Source organism: Nesoenas mayeri, assembly GCF_963082525.1.
Source record: "Nesoenas mayeri genome assembly, chromosome: 2".
NCBI classification, from domain to species: domain Eukaryota; kingdom Metazoa; phylum Chordata; class Aves; order Columbiformes; family Columbidae; genus Nesoenas; species Nesoenas mayeri.
Window position 1 is genome coordinate 149,261,935 of NC_137543.1, and position 20,141 is coordinate 149,282,075.

The 20,141-nt window shown below is 36.9% G+C and overlaps 1 protein-coding gene across 8 annotated transcripts in view; it reads right to left on the bottom strand.

Moving 5' to 3' along the window:
• PARD3 (par-3 family cell polarity regulator) overlaps window positions 1-20,141 on the bottom strand; it is a gene marked incomplete at both ends in the record, with an annotated part of 453,991 nt that overhangs the window by 10,254 nt on the left and 423,596 nt on the right. For all 8 annotated transcript variants that reach the window (XM_080340305.1, XM_080340306.1, XM_080340304.1 and 5 more), the window contains one exon: window positions 3,109-3,229. In XM_080340305.1, the coding sequence (XP_080196431.1) occupies window positions 3,109-3,229 (121 nt within the window). The remainder of the gene's footprint in view (window positions 1-3,108; window positions 3,230-20,141) is intronic.

Sequence of the window (20,141 nt, forward strand, 5' to 3'; positions counted from 1 at the left end):
GCCTTTTGAGAAAAAAATAAAAGAGAAACCAAGAAGGTCGTGTAAGAGAAAACAATTTTGAAGCCTGAGAAAGTTACCTTAAAATAAACAAATGCAAAAATCTTTTCCCTAAAGCTTTAACTGAACTGTAGAACTAGTGGATTTCAGAGATGGCTTGATGTTGCAACAGTTAGTCAGTTATTAAACCTTAACAATGTGTCATTCAAATGGCCTTGAGCAGAAATGTTATGCTGCCCAATAGACAGTGTCATCTCATTCCAACGCTATCACTTTTTGTGTCTGTTAAGCTGCCTGATGCTGAACACTCATAGGCAGTCAAGTATTTTGTTTACTGGCAGGATATCCACAGCCGGGCAAAAAGTCCCGCTCTGTCGCATTGCTCATCTGCAATGAAATAACCTTCACCTGATGGACATAGACAGAAAGGGACGGGGTCGGGGCTGGTCCCTCTGCCACAGACATTGTTCAGAGCCAGCGTGATGTAGTGCTCCACAGTTCAGAGATCTGTCACTGGAGTCCCGTGTCACAGGCCATTAATAGTCTGGGATGGATTGGAGTCGGTGATGTTCACAGGATCCTTTTGATAATATATTAGTCAGTTTTTGAGCTATTTGGCTCCTCTAAATATCCTCAGAGCTGCCAGATTTCCATCAGTATCCATTACTTACACTGCAAACTTTGTGTTCATTTACACTTCCTTAAAGTAACCAATAGTCCCACATCACATCAGCACTTTGTTCTCTATCCTCAACCCTCCCATCATCTTGCTAATGAGAAATGCAAACCACTTATCACCTCATAGCACACACTTCTCCATGGATGGGTTTTTCCTCTCTATCCAAACCAGATCAGAACTGGCTGCTGTCATGTGGCTCAGAGGCTTCTCTGGATGTAAAGCCTTTTGTTCATATAGGCTCTGCAACCCATCTCCCTCAGGTGAAAACATGCTTTTCAACAATCGTCCACGTACAGGTGCACTTTTCACCGCTGTGGTTTGTAACCAACAGCTGACAGATGGAGAAGACTGAAATGATGTTGATGAATGTATCTAAGTATTTTCCTGTGTACATATTATAAACCACTTTCGCATTTTTTTGTGTCACTAGTATTTAATAGTACATCTGGATCTGTTTTGAATGGATGTCTTAACAAAGTCCATCATTTTAGACTAATATGTTAAAAAAATACACACTCCTTAAGAGAGAGGGTTATGGCTCCTTAACACTGAAATGACTGTGAACTGCTAAAATGGATGAGATCACTGCTTGATCCCTTCCAAGCACTGTGATCTTGAAATGCTGGAGTACACGATGGAAAAAAAAAAAATAAATTACAATCCAAAAATACTCCGGGCCATTTTTATTTTTAAAGTACTTATCTAAAATAAAACATTTGGTCACCTATGTATTTAACAACAGACCAGCTCCTACAAAGGCAACAATAGGCTTCAGAATTAATATTAATACATTAAGCTGAATTAGTCACTTTGAGCTCATTTGCATGATCTGTAGAAGGGGAGTAAACAGAGAGATCCCATTTGTTTGAATAAGAGAGAAAGGAAAGGTCAGTGTTCTGACCCACAATTTAGGAAATTATTCCATTCCTAAGGTAATCAGCCTGTCATCCAAATAATTCCCTCCTCGCTCATTACAAGAAACTATAATAAAAGCCAAGTTGACTGTCTCAAGTTGCTATGGCATTTAGATATACAACAATTTGGCCCATGACCTTCAGTAGTTAAGTTCCCAAGTCTTTGGGAGTGCAAGTTTTTCTCATACACAGTTTTCCCAAGAATGCTGCTCATATCTCTCATTTGGAGACTAAGCAGCAGTTGATACACATCATGGAAAGTACTTCCTATAACCAGTTCCCTTTCGCTCCAAAACTGCTACACTGTAACTGTGATGAGCTATCACATTATCTTCACCACATCAAATTGAAAACATCTGGTCATTAAAAAAAATGTTTATTTCATTTATTAAATTTCAGAGAAGGTTAGAGGTTTTCTAACATGTGAAAAGAGAAGCCTATATCCTGATACAGTACATTAAGCAGTGTGAGGTCATTTAGGGATACATTTACCTTCGTTCCTCTCCATGCTGCATGTCAAAAATACCACAGGTTCAAAATGGTGAGTTTAAGATGGACAAAGACACAAAGACCCAATAAAAGTAAAAAAAAAATCTTCTGTATCCACCACAATAGGCAAACAAAGATGTCATATGCATTATGATGTTACCTAGGTTGTTCTCAGTGACACAAAGATGTGGATCTTTGGCTATTTCAGACTCTGTCTCATGTGCATCGTAATGATAAGTAACAATAATCCATCACCTCCACTCGCTTCGGCGGAAGATGTGAGAGATTTTACTGCCTTCATTATCATACAGCTCCCGCTTTTTTTTCATAACACAAGCAAATTGTTCACTGTCTATACTGTGGAATTTTAAACAAAAATGCGGTGAGATATATGTCCATATTTAAAGGATCCTAATTTAGGATATGTAATTGATTAAAAAGCAAGACTTATTCATTTCACTATCTTAAACAAGATAAGCACATGCATGGATTTACATAATTGTATCACATTGCTAGATCAGATTGAACAGGTTTTAAATGATCAATTAGGATGTATATCTTGAGACAGAACTGTCTCAGCTAATATAAGTGGCAAAGGGGTGCTATTGTGAAGCATGCTATTATAGATACCTCTGTTTTACATAGTTCTTCCTCTTAATGAAAAGACCTAATCACAGTGATATTGCTTCAGGGAAAATACCATTTACAGAGTTACATTTCTCTTTAAATTATTTATCATCAATATGTGTTTTATCCTGATTTCCTAGAAAATTTCAGAACAATTGATATTGCCTTTGAGACAAAAAAATCTGAATAACTCACAGATTCAAGGGTCTAAACACAGAGTGAATAATGCTAAACGCAGACAGGATGGATGGCTGAAGAAGTTTAAACATGAAATAAATATCAATGAACCAAAAGTAGGGATAACAGAAAGGGCAGAAGTGTGGAGGCAGATGACCCTGTGTCCCTATCGGGACAGCAGGAGTCAGCCAGCCTTTTGAGATTTGACAGGCTCCATACACTTACCCATGGCTGCTCAAAACTGTAAGTACGTCTCCTGTCTTCCACGTCCTCATCCTGCTTTGCTTGCTGGAACTCTTGTCTCAGGCGCTGTATCCGGTCATGATTGTTAGGGGTCGATCTGTTGCTAAAAGGAGGATGGAAATTATCAATATACTTGGAAACTGCCACCTGTAATTTCTTAGCACGGGACTGCTACTGTAGTACAGGAGCACCGACTTTAAAATAATTTCCAAGCGCCTAGTACAAAGATCTTTAGTTTTTTAAAAGATTATTAATGCTGTTTGACTTATAAAGAAACTTCAGATGGTGTAAGGGTAAGATGAATGAGGCTGTTCCTAAAAATCATTAAAAGTTACTGGCATTTTTCAGTATATGTTGGAAATGAAGAGGGATAGATGTGCTAGTGTCAGACAACATAAAGGGAAATTAAGAGAAAAGTCCTAATGATGTCTGCTGCTGACTAAACATGAAAGATACTTTTTCACAATCAATAAACTGTAGTACTGGCAGATCTTTATTTGCATCAAATTCATTGCAATGTCTGAAGGCCCTACCTATATAAAATTTGATTATTTTCCCCAATCAATATGGGCCTGTCATCCCTTAGTTCTGTTTTTAACAAGTCTTTTAAACTGATCAGTCTGAAAGCATTAAAAGGCCCGGGGGCTGGTAAAAAGCCATCCATTTGGCAGTGCCGTGGGCAGGATGGCGTTTGGGGAGCAGAGCGGCACTGGCAGATGCCGGTGGGTGGGGAGGGCTCAGCCTCGGAGGTTCCACAACCTCCAGCACACCCAGAACCTGGAATTCTTCGAAACCATAAATTTTTCCACAAAGCCTGTCACAGGTAATCCACTCTCCACAGTGTGGGTTTATGTGAAAGCATAATGATATATGCACAGGAATGGCTTATTTCACAGAGCAGAGGGAAACTGGATATTTATTAATCTCGTTGCCGTTTTTCCAGCTGTGCTGCTCGCACCTGACCCCTACAACCCCCACTGTATTTCAGACATGCTAATGTGGGAATCACAGGAAGCCCGACAAACAAATATGCTATATCAAGACTAACCAGAAGCATTTTAATCTTTTATTATGGCCTTCTTAAGCTCCGTATTTTATTGTTTATTTCAAAAGAGCTGACGAGGAATGGTCAGCTCTTACTTTGTTTCAAAAAAGAAATCTGCAGGGAGACAATGGAAAGCAATTCCATAGATTTCTGTACTTGGACACAGGGTACAATAAAACACAGTGAATTTATATCCAATGTCTGTTCTCATATGAAAAGAGATTATTTTGGAGTCCATTTGTGACTGTTTTCCAAGTCTTTTGGGACTGGTAGGTGCAGTTTTGGAGGCTGTAGGCGTCTGAGATGTTACCTCCCACTCTTTTCAGTGCCGTTAAATGGAGCTTATCAGTGCTTGGTTGGCCAAACAGAATAATCAGAATAGTTCTAGCAAAAGCTATTTTTTTAAGATTTTTTTTGTCTTTTTTTTTTTTTTTTCCTTTTCCTTTCTTCTATTTGAAACTAAAGGCAAAGAAAAAGAAGGAATTTAGAGATTTTATTTTTTTTTGGTAAATGGAAGCCTTAAAAATGCTTTATTTAAAGGGTAGCTCAACTTCTATGTTCAAATTGCAATTTTGAAAAGTACAGTTAAAGAAAGCTTCATTTAGAATAGGTGGAAAGGAAACATTGTGGCATTTTCAAAATTTCCACTTCGTTGTAGTTGTGTTGCTAATTCTATTTTCTTAATTCAACTTAATTTTGTGAAATAGCTTATCTCCATTTGCAGTTTTGTTATGTAAATTTATTCCTTATTGTCAAATTCTGCCCAGCTTTATTATACAACCACTCATTTTTTCCCATGCATTGCTATACACTGCACATTTTAAATGTAATCATCACAATGCAGTTCAAGACACACAAAACACTTTTAAATGGTCTGTTGATTTTTAAAGCTGTATTGTTAATCTAAAAAACAAGTAGTCCAATACTTTCTACAGAGACAGTATTTTCTGTAAGATAAATTGCATTTAAATGTAGTAAACTACTCTCAGTATTAATATTTCAGGTACAAGAACATATGATTGAAAGAGAAATGTCACTGAACTAAGTGCAAAATTACTAGAACAGAAGCATTCATGGACACCTTGAAGTACTGAAGATTATCAGTAAATAATCAACCTCCCTTAATCAAAACCATTTAAAACTCTGAGGGATCACAGTGCAAAAGTGGCACTGGAAGAGTTATCCCATGCCAAAGGAAAACAGAAGGCGAACCCCAAAAGTACTGAACTAAACGCTGTGCATTATAAGGAACAGACACACTCTATCAGCCCCAGAATGTGCTACTAGAAGGGTTATTACAGGTCGGAGGACTTCTGCACATTGCATGATGGTTATCCCTTAAAACAATTATAGCAACAGAAGAACAGCAAGTAAATGCATAGTGTCCATGCCATGATGCTAAAATGTATGTCTCATCCCAAACACCAAATGCATGAATTTAACACTCTTTTACACTGCAGAGATGGAACAACAAAGCACAAGGAGGGTCTTGGGATTTCTGATTAACTTTTCTCCAGACCTAAGAACTTCTCCTAATGAAAAAAAAAAAAAAAAAAAGAAAAAAGAAAAAGAAAAAAACCCCAACAAGCTGATTTCAGAAAAATTATTCAAAGTTAATAAAAGGTTTGGTAATGGCAGAGAAGATAAATCTTCTAACAATATTTCTATTTTATCTGAAAAGCAAGGGACAGGACCCAAATTTAGAAAATTGTAAAAGAAGTGAATTATAAAAAAAGGACTACTTCACAAAAAAGAAAGAACTCATTTAAAAGACAAAATGATTTCTGTATCTACTCAAATTTCTTTGTGCTCAAAAATTCTGTGAGAAACAAAGTGAGGTCAAGTCAGTGATTTTATAATAAGAATAGAAAAATTAAACATTTTTATTTAGAAGAGAAAAAAGAGAAAAGGCAAGCAGCTAGAGAGTAGCTAAGATACTTTTGAGAAAAGATTATTTGAGGGCTTAGACTATACCTCAGATCGGTTTCCTTTCATTTCCATTTTCCTCTCAACCTTGTTCTGATTCTGTAGGCTAAATTATTCAGCTGCCCCAGCCCTCCCACCAGAGAAGGTTTGCACATTTTCATCCTGGCCTGCCATGCTCTCTCCTGTTTCTTTTCATGTCTCTTTTCATTCAGTTAATTTTCTCATCGGTGCTTCTTTGCTATGTTTTTTATGTCTCCTGCTGCACTCAGGGAACACTTGGTACGCCCGCTTGTTACATAATTCAACCCTCAGCCAACAATTACTACTTCCAGAAGATGGGATATGCAAAAAATCATAATCGCAACAAAAAACTGTCACAAATAAAATTCTGCAGTCAAAAGTGTAAACCTAACTTTATTCCTTTTCATGTCCTCAGATGTCCTGTTTTATCTACAACTCTTTATGTAAGGCACATCAGTATCCCTTGGGACAGATCTAAACAAATTATATTTAGTGTGAAGAGTCCTTATCCAGTCTAAAGCAAAATGGATTTTGACTTATTGGATGAATTCATCCAAGACAGGCAGGGTCATATCAACAGATTTCTAGGATGCAGGGCTGCAGATGTTCCTGCTGATTAAATTCCCTTTTGACTTTTGCAGATGTATAGTACAAATCCTCAAAAGTTTAATTAAATGCACCATGGTTTGTTTGAGTTCTTCATTCAAATGAGCTTAAAATCTGAAGGCAAATTCACCTCAAAGCTTTCTAGACTACCAGCAGGAAGGAAGGAGTTTAACTTGAAATCTATCCAAAATTTATTCAAGATTTGACGTATGCTAGTCTTAAACTTTTTAGCAAAACTGGAATCACAGGTATCTACAGTAACCATATCTTGCCCATACAGCCTTTCCCTGTGCTACTTAACAACAGTATGTCTTACAAAGGACAATTAGCACCTTTGCTGTCATTATTAAATGTTCTTAAAAGAAATTTAAAAAACATCAAGGAAAGGCTTTTAGGGTCAAAGTTAACGGGTTGAAAAGTGGTTGAGCTTCCTTGTATCACAACTCTACTTGGCACCCCATTGCCTTCCATCTGCAGATGGCACATTTCACAATCAGCTGTTTTGTGAGCACTGCTTTGAAACACACAACCGCGAGCACAGGCTGAAAATGCAACTGTAAGCAAGGCTTAGATAGGCCAGAGCTGTCACATATTTCCAGAAACAAGCAGCCACAGCAATGACCATCAGAGTCTCAGATCATTAAGCAATGTCTCAGTGTGATGTCATGCACTGATGTACAGAGTTGTAATCCTTTCAAAATAGACAGATTTTCAGAGTGATAAAGTAGATACAAACACGCTACTGAACGGGGATGACTAAAGCTTTGGGAAAAAATTTATTGGCCTGAAAAAGCATGGAAAAGGGTCTCAACAACATCACCAGGCTGTTGCAACATGACTAGAATAATCAAAAGGTCGGTAAACAAACAGCGTTCTTTACACCTTGAAATCTTTTAACACAGATTGGAGCTGCCAGGGACTTGCTGGCCTGACCGGCTTCTTAGATTTCTGGATAGTAGTTATAAAACACAGATGGATTCTTATTTACTTCAACCTGGCGAAGAACTATCGCCTATTTGTATAAACTAAATTACTTTCCATTTTGACAGATTACTTGTTTCATATTAAAAATCAAGTGCTGAATTTGAATCTACCTGTGTCTACAGGTAGAGCGGAGCAGAAAAGGAGTTTATTTCCAACCCATTGTGGATTAACCATGTCCTTGCTCTGATGGCCATGCCTTAGTTGGCAGCATGTACCCTTGCCAAAGTTCAGAACGAGCTGAGTGTCTACAAAATTGGCTCCTTCCCTCATGGCTTGAGGAAGATGAAAACAGCCCAACAGAAGGCAGGGTGGTGATAATCTAATATAAAAGCTTCTGCTACGTTTTCTGAAACTCGAGCACCCTCTCGCCACAGTGCTTACTCCAAGCAGATGGATCTGTCTGTTGCAGATGGCCCTTGAGGGTGGATAAGCGGAAACTGTCAAGTTGTTGCAAAAAAGCCATAGACGTAAAATAAAATGAAAGTCTCAGACTTAAAGTCAGCAGCATATTCCAATGCATGGTCTGCACTGTTAATCCTCAGTGACACGGCTGACTGTGCCCATACGCTGGGGGTTGATGATGCTGGGCAGTGGCAGAGTTAGTACCATCTCCTGCCTGCCACCAGCTTGCCAGAGGAGGTTGGTCTTTTCCTATTATATTGGTTTATGTTTTATTGTTTTAAAAATTAGTGTAGTTCATTTGGTTGGTCTGCTCCTTCCAGTGTGCCCTATGAACAGTCCTCCTCTGGGATACCAGGGAATAGAATTTCCACTAACACACGGATATTAACACACGTGGGCCCAGTACACAGGAGCAACCACAGCTGGTGTCATATAAAAGAGCTGTTGTTTGATTATAGAATTACTATTACTATAATTCTACTACTATAGAATTACTATAGCCGGTTGAGAAAAAAAATCAGCTGAGCAAGAGAGCAAATCTGTTAGACTACAAACGTGCTTGTAGCACAGTGCAGTTGTCATCTGCAAGGAGGCATAGAAAGGTTTATCCTACACCACTTCTGTTTTTCTTAAGTGTCAAAGAATTTATTTGGAATAAGGCATTGAAAGGTGGGGGAAAGGTGTAAAAAACCCAAAAATGTATCAGTTACAAAACTGCAAATAAAAATGGCTTCTCTGCACAAGCTTCATTAAGTTTTATCAGCTAGTATCTTGGGGTTTTACACTCAAACCACAGGTCATAAATTCACAGTAAATCCCCCATATGTTCAGCAAACACCTGAATTCAATTTCTCTTCTAGTTGTAAGAAATGGAATGTGCTGCTCAAATTAATTATGCATGCAAAGTTAGTTTCTAACAAGGGCAGCTTCTTGCATGCTGAAGAGTATAAATCCTATCTGAATTTTTTTCCCCCAGATCTCTCTCAGTCTTGGCTTATTTCTACTGTTCACAAGGTTATAAAAATCCTTCTCTCTTGCCTTTTCATTGTATATCCTTTAAAGTCTGCAGTTTATAAAGGCAGCCAAATTCAGCGATTGGCTTAATGTGACAGGCAAGATCTAACATGTTACCTGTACACATACCTACACGCTTCAGCATATTAATTCCATCAAAACAAAGATTTAAAACCTAGGATTTATGTCAGTATGTATGCATGTGAAATCAGCTCACCAAGAAGTTTTATGTCATTCCTGGTTTACCTTCACAGTGGTAGTCATCAACTGCAATACCACAAAGAAGTTACACAAGTCCCTAAATATACTTGCTTCCTTCAGCGAATGAAATTAATTTCCAGATTTTGACATTGTGATTTCTTGATCATTTCACATCAATTTCCATAGAGCAAACCATTAAAAAATAATAATAAAAAATTCATCTCTATTCTCTGGGTTAAAAAGGTAATCTCATCTGCTGTTAATTCAGCACTCACTTCTTACGCGATGGCCATAAACAATGCAGAGAGCTGGAGCTAATACGGAGGTCACTTCATCGCAACAGTCTCTTCAAACTCTCCAGACTAGATTTCACCCTGAATCCCTCTGTGGCCCGTCTGCAGCAGGGCCATCATTTTACCACCAGTGAAATCTGAAGAATGCACCCAAGACCCTTTTTATTGCCACCATCACTCTTCCTTATTAGCCTGTCAGAGCCTGAACATAGGAGACAAAAATCCAGTCTTACTTTTCAGGGGAATTCTTCTATTAAAAAGAAAAGCAGAGATTTTTAGGAGCTTGCTGCAAACATCTGAAAACAGATACTCAGCTACTGGGTTATCACGCAATCTAAGCCTTACTTCAGAGCTGTTAGATTGTGCAGATAGAAGCCAAGCCAATTTTCAGCCACTGGGAAAAACAAAAAAAGAGAACACCACATGTAACCTGAAAGAAAACATGTGGCATCTATTTGTGAATTTCTTATGAAGGTGTTAAGGAAATGGAAGAAATACACATACAAAGATTTAATAAATAATAGACGAAGATAATAAAACAAAAATACTGGAGATCAAGCAAAGGAGAAATTTGCATTTTTGACTCTGAATGAAATACAAAATTACTCCAAAGGCAGGCGGGGCGAAGCAGGCTCTGACCTTCTAAGTATCTTCCTATCCTAACTGGAACAGACAATGATGGCTCCAGTGCTGTTAGGTCTGATGAACATCCACAATCAGGCCTCACAGACTATTTTGTATCAACACAGGGAGGATTGCTTGGCACAGTAATACAAAAGCATTTAACAAACACCACAAAGAAGAAATCCTCTCCTGGACCTGGCTGGCCATTCCTGTGCCAGCAGAAGGGATTATTGGAGAGATCTCTGGTGAGCTTCAGGCCACGCCAGCCTGAGCTAATCCAGCTGCTTTGTGGGAAGCTATTTAGGGAGAGCTGCCTCTGATCTCCTCTTTGGGTGAGATGTGGGGGCAGAAATCTTCAGCAGAGGGGCAGCAACGAGCAGCGAGGGAGCAGTCGCTTCTTAAAGCACGGCAGCTATTTGCGAAAAGGAACATCTGTCCCCAGCCAACACCACCTGTGCAGTGTGAATGTTGTTAGGTGGGTACGACCTGGCTCGCTCTCGCACACCTTACACGACTCGGCTGCTGCAGTGAGGTGTTGCTGCTTTTACAGTACAAAATCTGCTCCAGAGCTCAACTCCAGCCAACAAGAGAGTAGAGAAAAAGCCTGTGTCTTGTCAAGAGAGGAGTCTAGAGACATAAATAAAATATTTTTTTAAAATTCTGATTGTACCATTTGATTAGAAGCATTCACCAAAAGTGAGTAATATTCAAATAATGCACAGTTACACTCTGTTTGTAAATCGTCGCATTTAGCCCTGTATCAATGCAGAAAGACCTTCTTTAAAAGTTATTTAGGTCTTACTTAAGACATTGACATAAGTTACATTGGAAACCCCAAAAATATTTTATGTTGTTTTAGTTCCCTTTAACCACAGAAAATGCTTAGGAAATAGGTAACAGGGTGTTGCAACTAGAACAACGTAACAGAATGCTTTTGACTCTTGTGAACTGTTGCCTTCAGTAAAAATGACATCTTATTTTAAAGTACGAATAAAACTACAGTATCAAGCAGTATCCCTAGACAAACAGTGATATATAGACCAAGACATATATTTAAAATACCTGCACATTTAAAAAGATAACATATTCTGCAAAGTTCACATGGCTCCCACAGTCCCTACCAGCCGTTAACACAGTATAATTATTTGTGTTCTTTAACAGAAGGGCTATTGCATTATAAATTTCCAAATAATGTTTTTTATTGATTCTATGTTATATCTTGTCCTAACTATAAGCTCATTTCCAAGTGCAAAATGAGAAGTTGCCCTTAAAAAAACCAACCAACCAAACAAAAATGACTGGCCCAAGGATACCAAGGCCTGGTCAAAGTTTCATATAGTTCCTGAAATCTGAAACTTAGGGAGACTCCCTCTGCTAGGAGCATCAGTAGAAGACTGGAAATTCTATATAAAACACAAAGAAATGTGGAATCACTGTTTTATTTTTGGCATTAAATAATCTGAAACCTCTAAATAAAACTTTTAATCTGAGCTTACTGTCAAGCATTTCGTTATTTAGTGCTTGTGGATGCAGTTTTCCACATGACTCAACCAAGAAAAGATCAAAATCAAATCTAAGATTGATTACTCGAATTGGTGCCTAAATTCACAGGGCTGTTGTCTTCTTATGAAGTTGATCACTAAGATTTATACTGATTAGCACAAAAATTAATTAAGTTTTTAAATTAAATGTTATTTGCATATGGAGATTAATAAATTCTTAATATTATATTTTGCAAAACAACTGATTTCTGAATAAATCCATTCAACATTTTACCATAAAGATTAAGATTTTAATAAATAGATGTTTTAATCGTGCACTGCTAGCACACTGTATTGATTAAATTTAAAACTAGAAATTGTCAGAAAACAACAGTTATACCAAGAAAATAATCAATGCCAGGCAAGGACACACAAGAACAGCACTTACTTTTTAACCAAAAAGTCAGATTAGCGAGTCAGCTAGAAGTCAACTTTTACTAGGTAAGATATTTTCAAATTATTTCACTTATATTTCCCCTTGGAAAAGCTGAAAAAGTCTTTTCCTCAGGAATTCTTTTCCAGATATACTGAGCAGGATGCTTGGTTATTGCTGAAGTCTTGCTATGTTTTGAAACACTGGATTAGAAACTCTGAACTCTAATATTTATTGTTCTTGGGCTGCTTAGTCTCAATCCAAGTGCAGATTTCAGATACCCAAAAGTGTGTATTTATCTTGCTGCAGAAGAAATACAGTATTTATTTGTAACACCACTTCAGTGGTTTACCAATACAATTAGCCTGATAAAGGATATAGGAAAGTTAATTTATTTAGCAGGAGAGGGTAAGGCAGGATTTTTCTCAACCAATTTTAATCATGTAAAAGGTAGACGGGTAGTTAAAACTATGCATCTAGACCCTTGCTGACGGAAATACAGAGAAATAAGTTATTCCAGAGGGTAATTCAAAGCACCTGTCTTAGGATGCAATTACCTACCCCTGAGAGCTCATTACTTTTCATCATTGACAAAGAAAAGCAAAGGGGTGAGCTCAGGCTTAGATGGGTGAATTTAGACAACATTATTAGGGCAGATGAGTCGCACTCTAGATGTCTAACCCGGGCTCAAGGTAGGTGAAAACCAAATCATTCTAACAGAGTCTAGTACCAAGAATGGTTGGTAGAAGGTGATGGTCAGCTGACATGGCAGTATAACCCAACAGTTTATAGGCAGAAAAATTAATAAGAATAAAAACATCTCTCCATTAATGATTCAGGGCTAAGTCACTCAGTCTCTCTCTTTCCGTTCACATATCCACAAATGGACAATAGCTTTCTTTAAGAAGTGATTCATGAGATAATGTATAAGGTCTACAATGGCTGGTTCTCTTTTTGTGTAATTTTAATGGTTCTTTCCAGAGCATACTATCCTATTGTTTGTAATTCTCCTTTATAGAAAACAAAACAAAACAAAACAAAACAAAACAAAACAAAACAAAACAAAACAAAACAAAAGACAATGAAAAACCCAAAACCAAACAACAAAAACCCAACAAGATCTTTTTGTATAGTCATGCCTGAGATAAGCCAAGGATTGCAACAAAACAGATTCTGTGGTTAATATCTCCTTGGTATGGCTAATTTGTATCTCAACTTTCACATTACTTCAGCAAATGCTATGGAACTGATATAAGGTTTTCTTGAGTAACATAATTGACATATGTTTTTTTAGAAAGCAGAAAGAAATGAAATATGTATAATAAGTAATTCCACTTAGTATGTCAAATTTATTTTGCATGATATGGCATTATGTTACAAAGTTACAATGGTATTATTTCATGTTGTTATTCTTGTAGTCTTACGTTGATAATGTTTCATTTTGACACCATAATGGTGTCTCTGGGGATTTTGATGACAATGTGTTTTGACTTCATGGTAAAATATATTCAAACTGATATCACTTTATTTTGTCATCATTACCTAGTTTCATTTGGATTTCTAAGTTACTTCTTTATTCTGACATCTTTAATTTGAAAGATTTCATTCCAAGTGGCAAGTGCTAAAAAAAAGTTTTGAAGACATCAAGCGTGGCTGTGTAGCACACATTGCTGCTGTTCAAACTCATACTGGCCAGATATCCCAAAATATAATGGATTAGTCACATGGTACAGAACCTCAGTCAGATCATAAAAACATGAAAATGCTTTTTATTCTAGAGCATGATAATAAATATAATAAATTGTACTGTAATTCTCTTTCAGACACTTCAGGCAGGAGGCCCAGCAGCAAAATCACTGCTGCAAACCAGAACCTTCTGCTGCCATTGGAACGTCTGACGTGCGCTCACTTCATGAGTCCCTGTATAGAAACCAGAAATTATTTCCTGAACACTATTAAAAAAGTGAGTTTTCTAATTCACAAGCTTCACTGAAATGGAAATTCCTGCAAATGCGATTCTAACTAAATAACACCAGTGCCAGTTCCCCTACAGAGCTCTAAAACACAATGCTGGGCTTGAGCCTTAACTAGTGCAAACTTGCCTAGGCCCATTGAATCCAACAGAGCTTTGAGAGTTTATGGGTATCTGAAGATCTCACCAAGAGTTTTGAAAAGGTTTTAGGGGAAGACATAAGGAATAATTTTGAGCTCTAAGCTTCTTGTTACCAGTGTGAAATTCAGGGATTGATTCTTTAAACAATTTGCTATTAAAATAAACTCATAACTTATCCCTGGGCTACGAGAGAGATGTATGTTACGCCAATTTGAGTATGTCCGCTTACAGAAGTATCAAGCAGTTTCTTCTTTTTGTTATTTACTAGTTCTTCATTCTTTCTCTACAATGAATTAAAGAGCAACTCTAGGGAAATCAACATATTACACGTACTAGGAAGTATATTTATTCAGTACAGCAACCCAAGTTCTCCTTACTAAAATGATTGCTGATAAAATCTCTAATTTTAAACATTAATGCATAAGATTTCTCTGCCATTCAAATCTGATCAAAGAGATTAAAGAATTTCTTCTTTTCCTCCCATTCTCCTAAAGCATAATGCTTAATAGAAATGCCTTGTATTATCTTATTTCAGAGAGCAGACTAGAACTGAGACAATCCCTTGATCCCAGTTCATGAATAAAGCATTTAATGGACTGCACTTGTCAAAGGACACACTAAGCATTTGATCTATACAGTAAACAAATATCTATGAAAAACAACCCCCCAAAATAAAAGTTTGCCATTGCTACTCATTATTTAAGATATTTTCCCTTCCTCTCTTATTTCAGGAGTCTGCATGCACTGCTGGAATGACGGAATCACATTGAGATGAACGTGGAATTTTTCAAACAAACTGATGGGAGCAATTTATATTCCTGGGAAACAGCTAATAAGTCCATCTAAAGTTCATACATAACTATTTCCCAGTAAAAGGAATTAATTGTTATAACATCAGAAAACGAATAATTATTAAACAAATGACAGAAGGCTAAGTTGTACCCTGACATTCTAATGCTCTCTACATCTTCTTTAAAAGTTTCCTTTGGGTATTTTCAGCAAAGAAGAACTCCTGCCAGCAGAAGAAAATGACACTACAGAACTGTGAGCCTGCATAACTATGAACCCAGCTGACCCGAAGAATTTGATACATACCTACAAAATGCTCTTTTATGCTCCCAAAAGACAAGATGAAATATTACAAGCAAGTAACTGCAGCTATTAACATAAGCAATACTGCAGAGCTAGTCCCATTTAATGCAAATTATGGACTTGTTTCTACTGGCATTGACCATTCTTCACCAGCCAAAAAAATCACTGTCTGAGAGACCTATATAGAAGACTATGTTATTTTTAACAAATGTGTTTATTAAAAAATACATTAAAACATTTTTTTTCTACATCCTGAGTTTAAAAGCTCATTGTATCTTCTTCAATTACCTTAAAAAATAGGAATTGCAATAAATGCTTTTTAAAAATATTTTTCAATATGGTGAGCCTTATTAATGTAATGAGCTGTTAAGTGACAGACTAATGAAATACTAAGACAAAACTGCAATGACATTTATGATTAATCTCTGAAATAAACTCATAGTCTAGCATTGTCTGTGTAATTCAAGTTACACTGTAATTGGTCACGTTGTATTTTTTGTCACATGTGACTGCCATGATGTCGTAAAGAGGGCAGCTGCATAAGACATTACACACCACTTGTGTAAGCACCAGCCTTCTCCAAAAATGACTTATCTCCTACAAAAGGTAACAGAAACTCTACAAGCATCCATGGGAATTTTCAAAATTAACTAAAGCAAGACATGACTTCCAGAGAGTGGTTTATATGGCCATGCTGCTAACTCTGACAAAGTTCAGTTCCCATGAATTTTCCCATTTGAGCTGCAGAGTAATTTTCTTTTCAGGGAAACCAAAACCAGGAATCAGAAACTGTGTAAGACAGGAATGATAAATATCTTTAGGAGACAGGAATGACAAATATCTGATTTTGTGTCCCTTTTGCTATTTACTTTTTATTATTTTTGCCAGATTTCTGCATCATGAAGCACTACTCAAATAGCAAGACCCTATCTGCAGCAGACACTGTACACACTGCCTACAACCAGTCCTTAACCAAAGATTTTACAGTTTAAGAACAGATTTGCTCTTGCACAATGGAGCACACACACATTTGTGAAATGGTGCTTTTCCTCACTACAAATGCATGCAGTAGGTGGTCAGCTCAACACCTGCATCTTCGCTAACTGCAAAGGGAGCTGAACTATACAGGACTACACTGAAGACACCTATAATGATATGAATTAGGTATCAGAGCAGACTTGTAAAGTCAAAGCACCCAAATGAGAAAAATCCTCTTACAAATAATACTCAGAGAAATTCTGTGGGATTTATATATCATCCAAACTTCTGGAAAGGGCCACATCAAAGATGTTCCCTAGGTTACTGGCTGATGAGCATGCAAGTTGGTGATGGTTTCTACTACATCTATGAAAAAAAGATGGCGGAAAGAACTGTGACTGAAATAAATACAAACTATTTTTTTCCTATGTTGAGGTCAAGTAGATGCTAAATATCCACCATGCAAGTTAAAAGGAGAATCCTGCCAGAGCTCCTTTGGCCTCTTTGCGTCTACACAGCCAGCGATACTGACTTCAGCCACCACTATGCACAACGTAGCTGAACCCAGGACAACCAAAGACGGACAAAAGTCTGGTTATCTGATTACATATAAGCAACTATACTTTGCCTTGTTGTCTACAGGTAATTGCTTCTTTTGCAAGGGCTGTAAAAGCCTGTATTGAGAGAACAATGCAACTCATTAGCTCATGGTACTTATTGAATATAAGCCAAATGGCATGTCTTAGATTACAGCTATGGCTCTATTACTAGTGCCCAATTCAGGTCACATTTTTCCTGGCTCTATCACTCCCAGTAAATTACTTGCACTTGATGCAGAGCAGGCAAAAACTGAGCAGAAAACAAAACTTCAGCCATTTTAATTTAAACCCTCATAATAGCTGGTCAAATTTATGTGAACTCTTTGGTGAATTGGTTCCTTTATTAGTACCCAGTTTAATTCAAATCAGAGTCCTCTACAGAAGATTAATTAAATATTAATCAAAAGTCCAGAGCAGTCTAAGCTTCTGTTCCATTAACCTAAACGTGACTCCACACAGAACCACAATGCCTTTTTTCCCCCACTGCCCTATTTTAAAGAAGGCTTTTAGCTTTTTCCGTTATGGTGCAACTCCTTGTAAATGCAGACATGTTATTTGCAGTGTATGTTTAAAGGTCATCATTCTTTTTCCTTTTCCAATTAAAGCTGCTCTTAATCACAATTAAGCTTTCAAGAAACAATTAACAGAAGTCAAAACTTTTCTCCATCAATATGTTTAAGAGATGTACAGTGTGTAGCCTCTATTACCACTGGTGTCACTGAACTAATTATGTGATGTTAAGGTTCACATTCTCGTGTGTAAATTTTGGTTTGAGTTGACACTAAAAAGAAACATCAATTTATTAGGAGATAAAACTTGTTCTGCCGTAATGGAACAGCTGTGTATATAAATTTATTGCAGCTTAATGTTCTCACACATAAAGCAATTAGAGCTTTCTGACAGACAGACTTGCTAAGTATAGTGTGGAGCATATAGTAATATGTAGCTACAGGCACAACATATTTAAGAGTGATCATATATATTCTGTACAGTAATATCCATTTCTCAAGTCTCTCCAACCCTAGATGTGTTCTTAATTAACATAAACGTATGCTTATAGTCATGTGAACTTTTCCTTCTCTGTGGAGGAACCTTTTCATGCCACATAATTTTACTCATAGACATCTCTGTGCTAAATTTTTCTTTCCTTTTGCAGGGATACAGCCCAGTTCCTTTAGGGGGGCTTAATTTTATTTCACACAAAGGATAATAGAAGCAATAATGTTGTCGTCAGTTTTCTTAAAAAAAAATCCAAAAGTAAACCTATCTACATGGTGTTTGGGATAAGCACCTATATTTCTAGAACCATAAAGTACGAACTCATGAAATGAGCTACATTCACTGAGCATCATTTCCCCTCAACACCTGGTCTCAGCTAACTTTAGTTGCCTTCAAATAGCTTCCAGGAAATTTTCCGTTCCTTCCTATCTTTCCTACAGGACAATTAAATTTAACTTAAGCTAAGAACTGTGGTTTTAAGGATATTGATCAGCAAGACTAGAAATGGTAACAGCATTATGGAGCAGTGGTGTTCCAGACTAATGGCATACAATACCTTTACTAATCTTGGAAGCCTGGGAAATACTACATCTTGAAACAATGAGACATGGGTAATTGAAATGATATTTTTCAAGTTGATGGACTAAACAAAGTGCCATTTAGACTAAATGGAGTTTTCAAAAAACCCCAAAAGTTTTTTAAAAAGTCATAATTTCATAACATGTTGAGGTACAGATGTTGTTTGTTTTTACTTGGGAAACTTCTAAGGGACCTTCTTTCTATTTAATAGCTAAAAGGTGTTCTATGCCTAATTTTGTCATATTTACTCACGAACAAACCTTCCATAATATCTGAAACTCTTCCTGCATTTTAATACATTTATGCTATGTCTGCTTTTACAGGTCCACCTATCAGCCAGCTAATGTGATGCTGACATTAGCTAATTGGAATTTCACTATCTGTAAGACTTGGGAAGAGTAATTTCTTAAATATTTAGTTAAAAGAAGTTTAAATTAAATGACTGGGAGATCATTGTTGTAAAATAACCACACAACTTTTTTGGGTTTGGATTCCCAAAAAAGTTGAAGACAACTGCAGTGTCTTTTACACTTTGTTTGAACTGATGTAAGTGCTGGCTGATGTTCTGCCCTCCACAGCTGAATGTTCCTGCCCCAAACTTCAAGCCAAAAAGCACTCATGAAGTTACACACCTATACATATCAAGGAATTGAATGAAGAGGAATCTATGAAATTAACTCTGCAGTGCAACTATGGAAACACACGTGGTGGTATAAGGATGACAAATCAGTGGTGAAATGTCCAAAGTTGATCTCAAACGGAAACATTAAGGAGAATTAACCAGAATTCTATGAACTGGGAAGTCAAGCATGTACTTTATGCACATATTTTATATATTTTAGAGAGATGTGGTTATCTCAGCCAAAACAGCAGCATGAAACCCTCTCTAAAAAGAGGGAAACTGCACAGTAATACAGGTGACAACTGGAGCTTCGATGGTACCATTACCATTAGGTCATCAGAAATGCATGACAACTGGTGCCAAGACAACCAGTTTTTTTATTTCTGGTTTTGTCTTTGAGACATGACAGAGGTCAGTGAATCTGAGCACAGAGCAAAACCAGGAATTCTCAATTATGGCAACTTTGGAAAAGCTATTCTTAACGTGTCTCTGCTCCTGTTTAGGAATCACCATCTGAAATATTTAACAATATTTATCTTCATTTGATGAGTACTCTAAAGACTTCTGGAAAAACCCTGAAGATAAAAATTGTGAATAACTTAAATATTCTCAGTTATGGCATACCTTAAGCAGACAAATTGAAAATAACTGGCAAAAAGTTAGTTTCAATATTGTTGTTAAAAACAAATTTTGATCGAGTATTGAAATTTAAATCCCTTATATAAAGACCCTTCCCATAGACTAAACCACTTCTGTAGTTTCAGACTATTTAGATAGAGGAATAATTTATTCTTAAGACACTTCTTAAAAGTACACCCGACTTCCTGTTCCTTTTATGATACACATAAAAAGTTAAATTATGAAGCAATGGTAGGGTTTTTGTTGTTTTTCTTATTATTTTTTAAACCATCACCTATCCACCACACTAAATAGATTCCTTCCCACCGTGCTGACAGCTGTTTCCCAGGTAACCAACCCAGCTAGAACTTTACTTCAAGCAGGG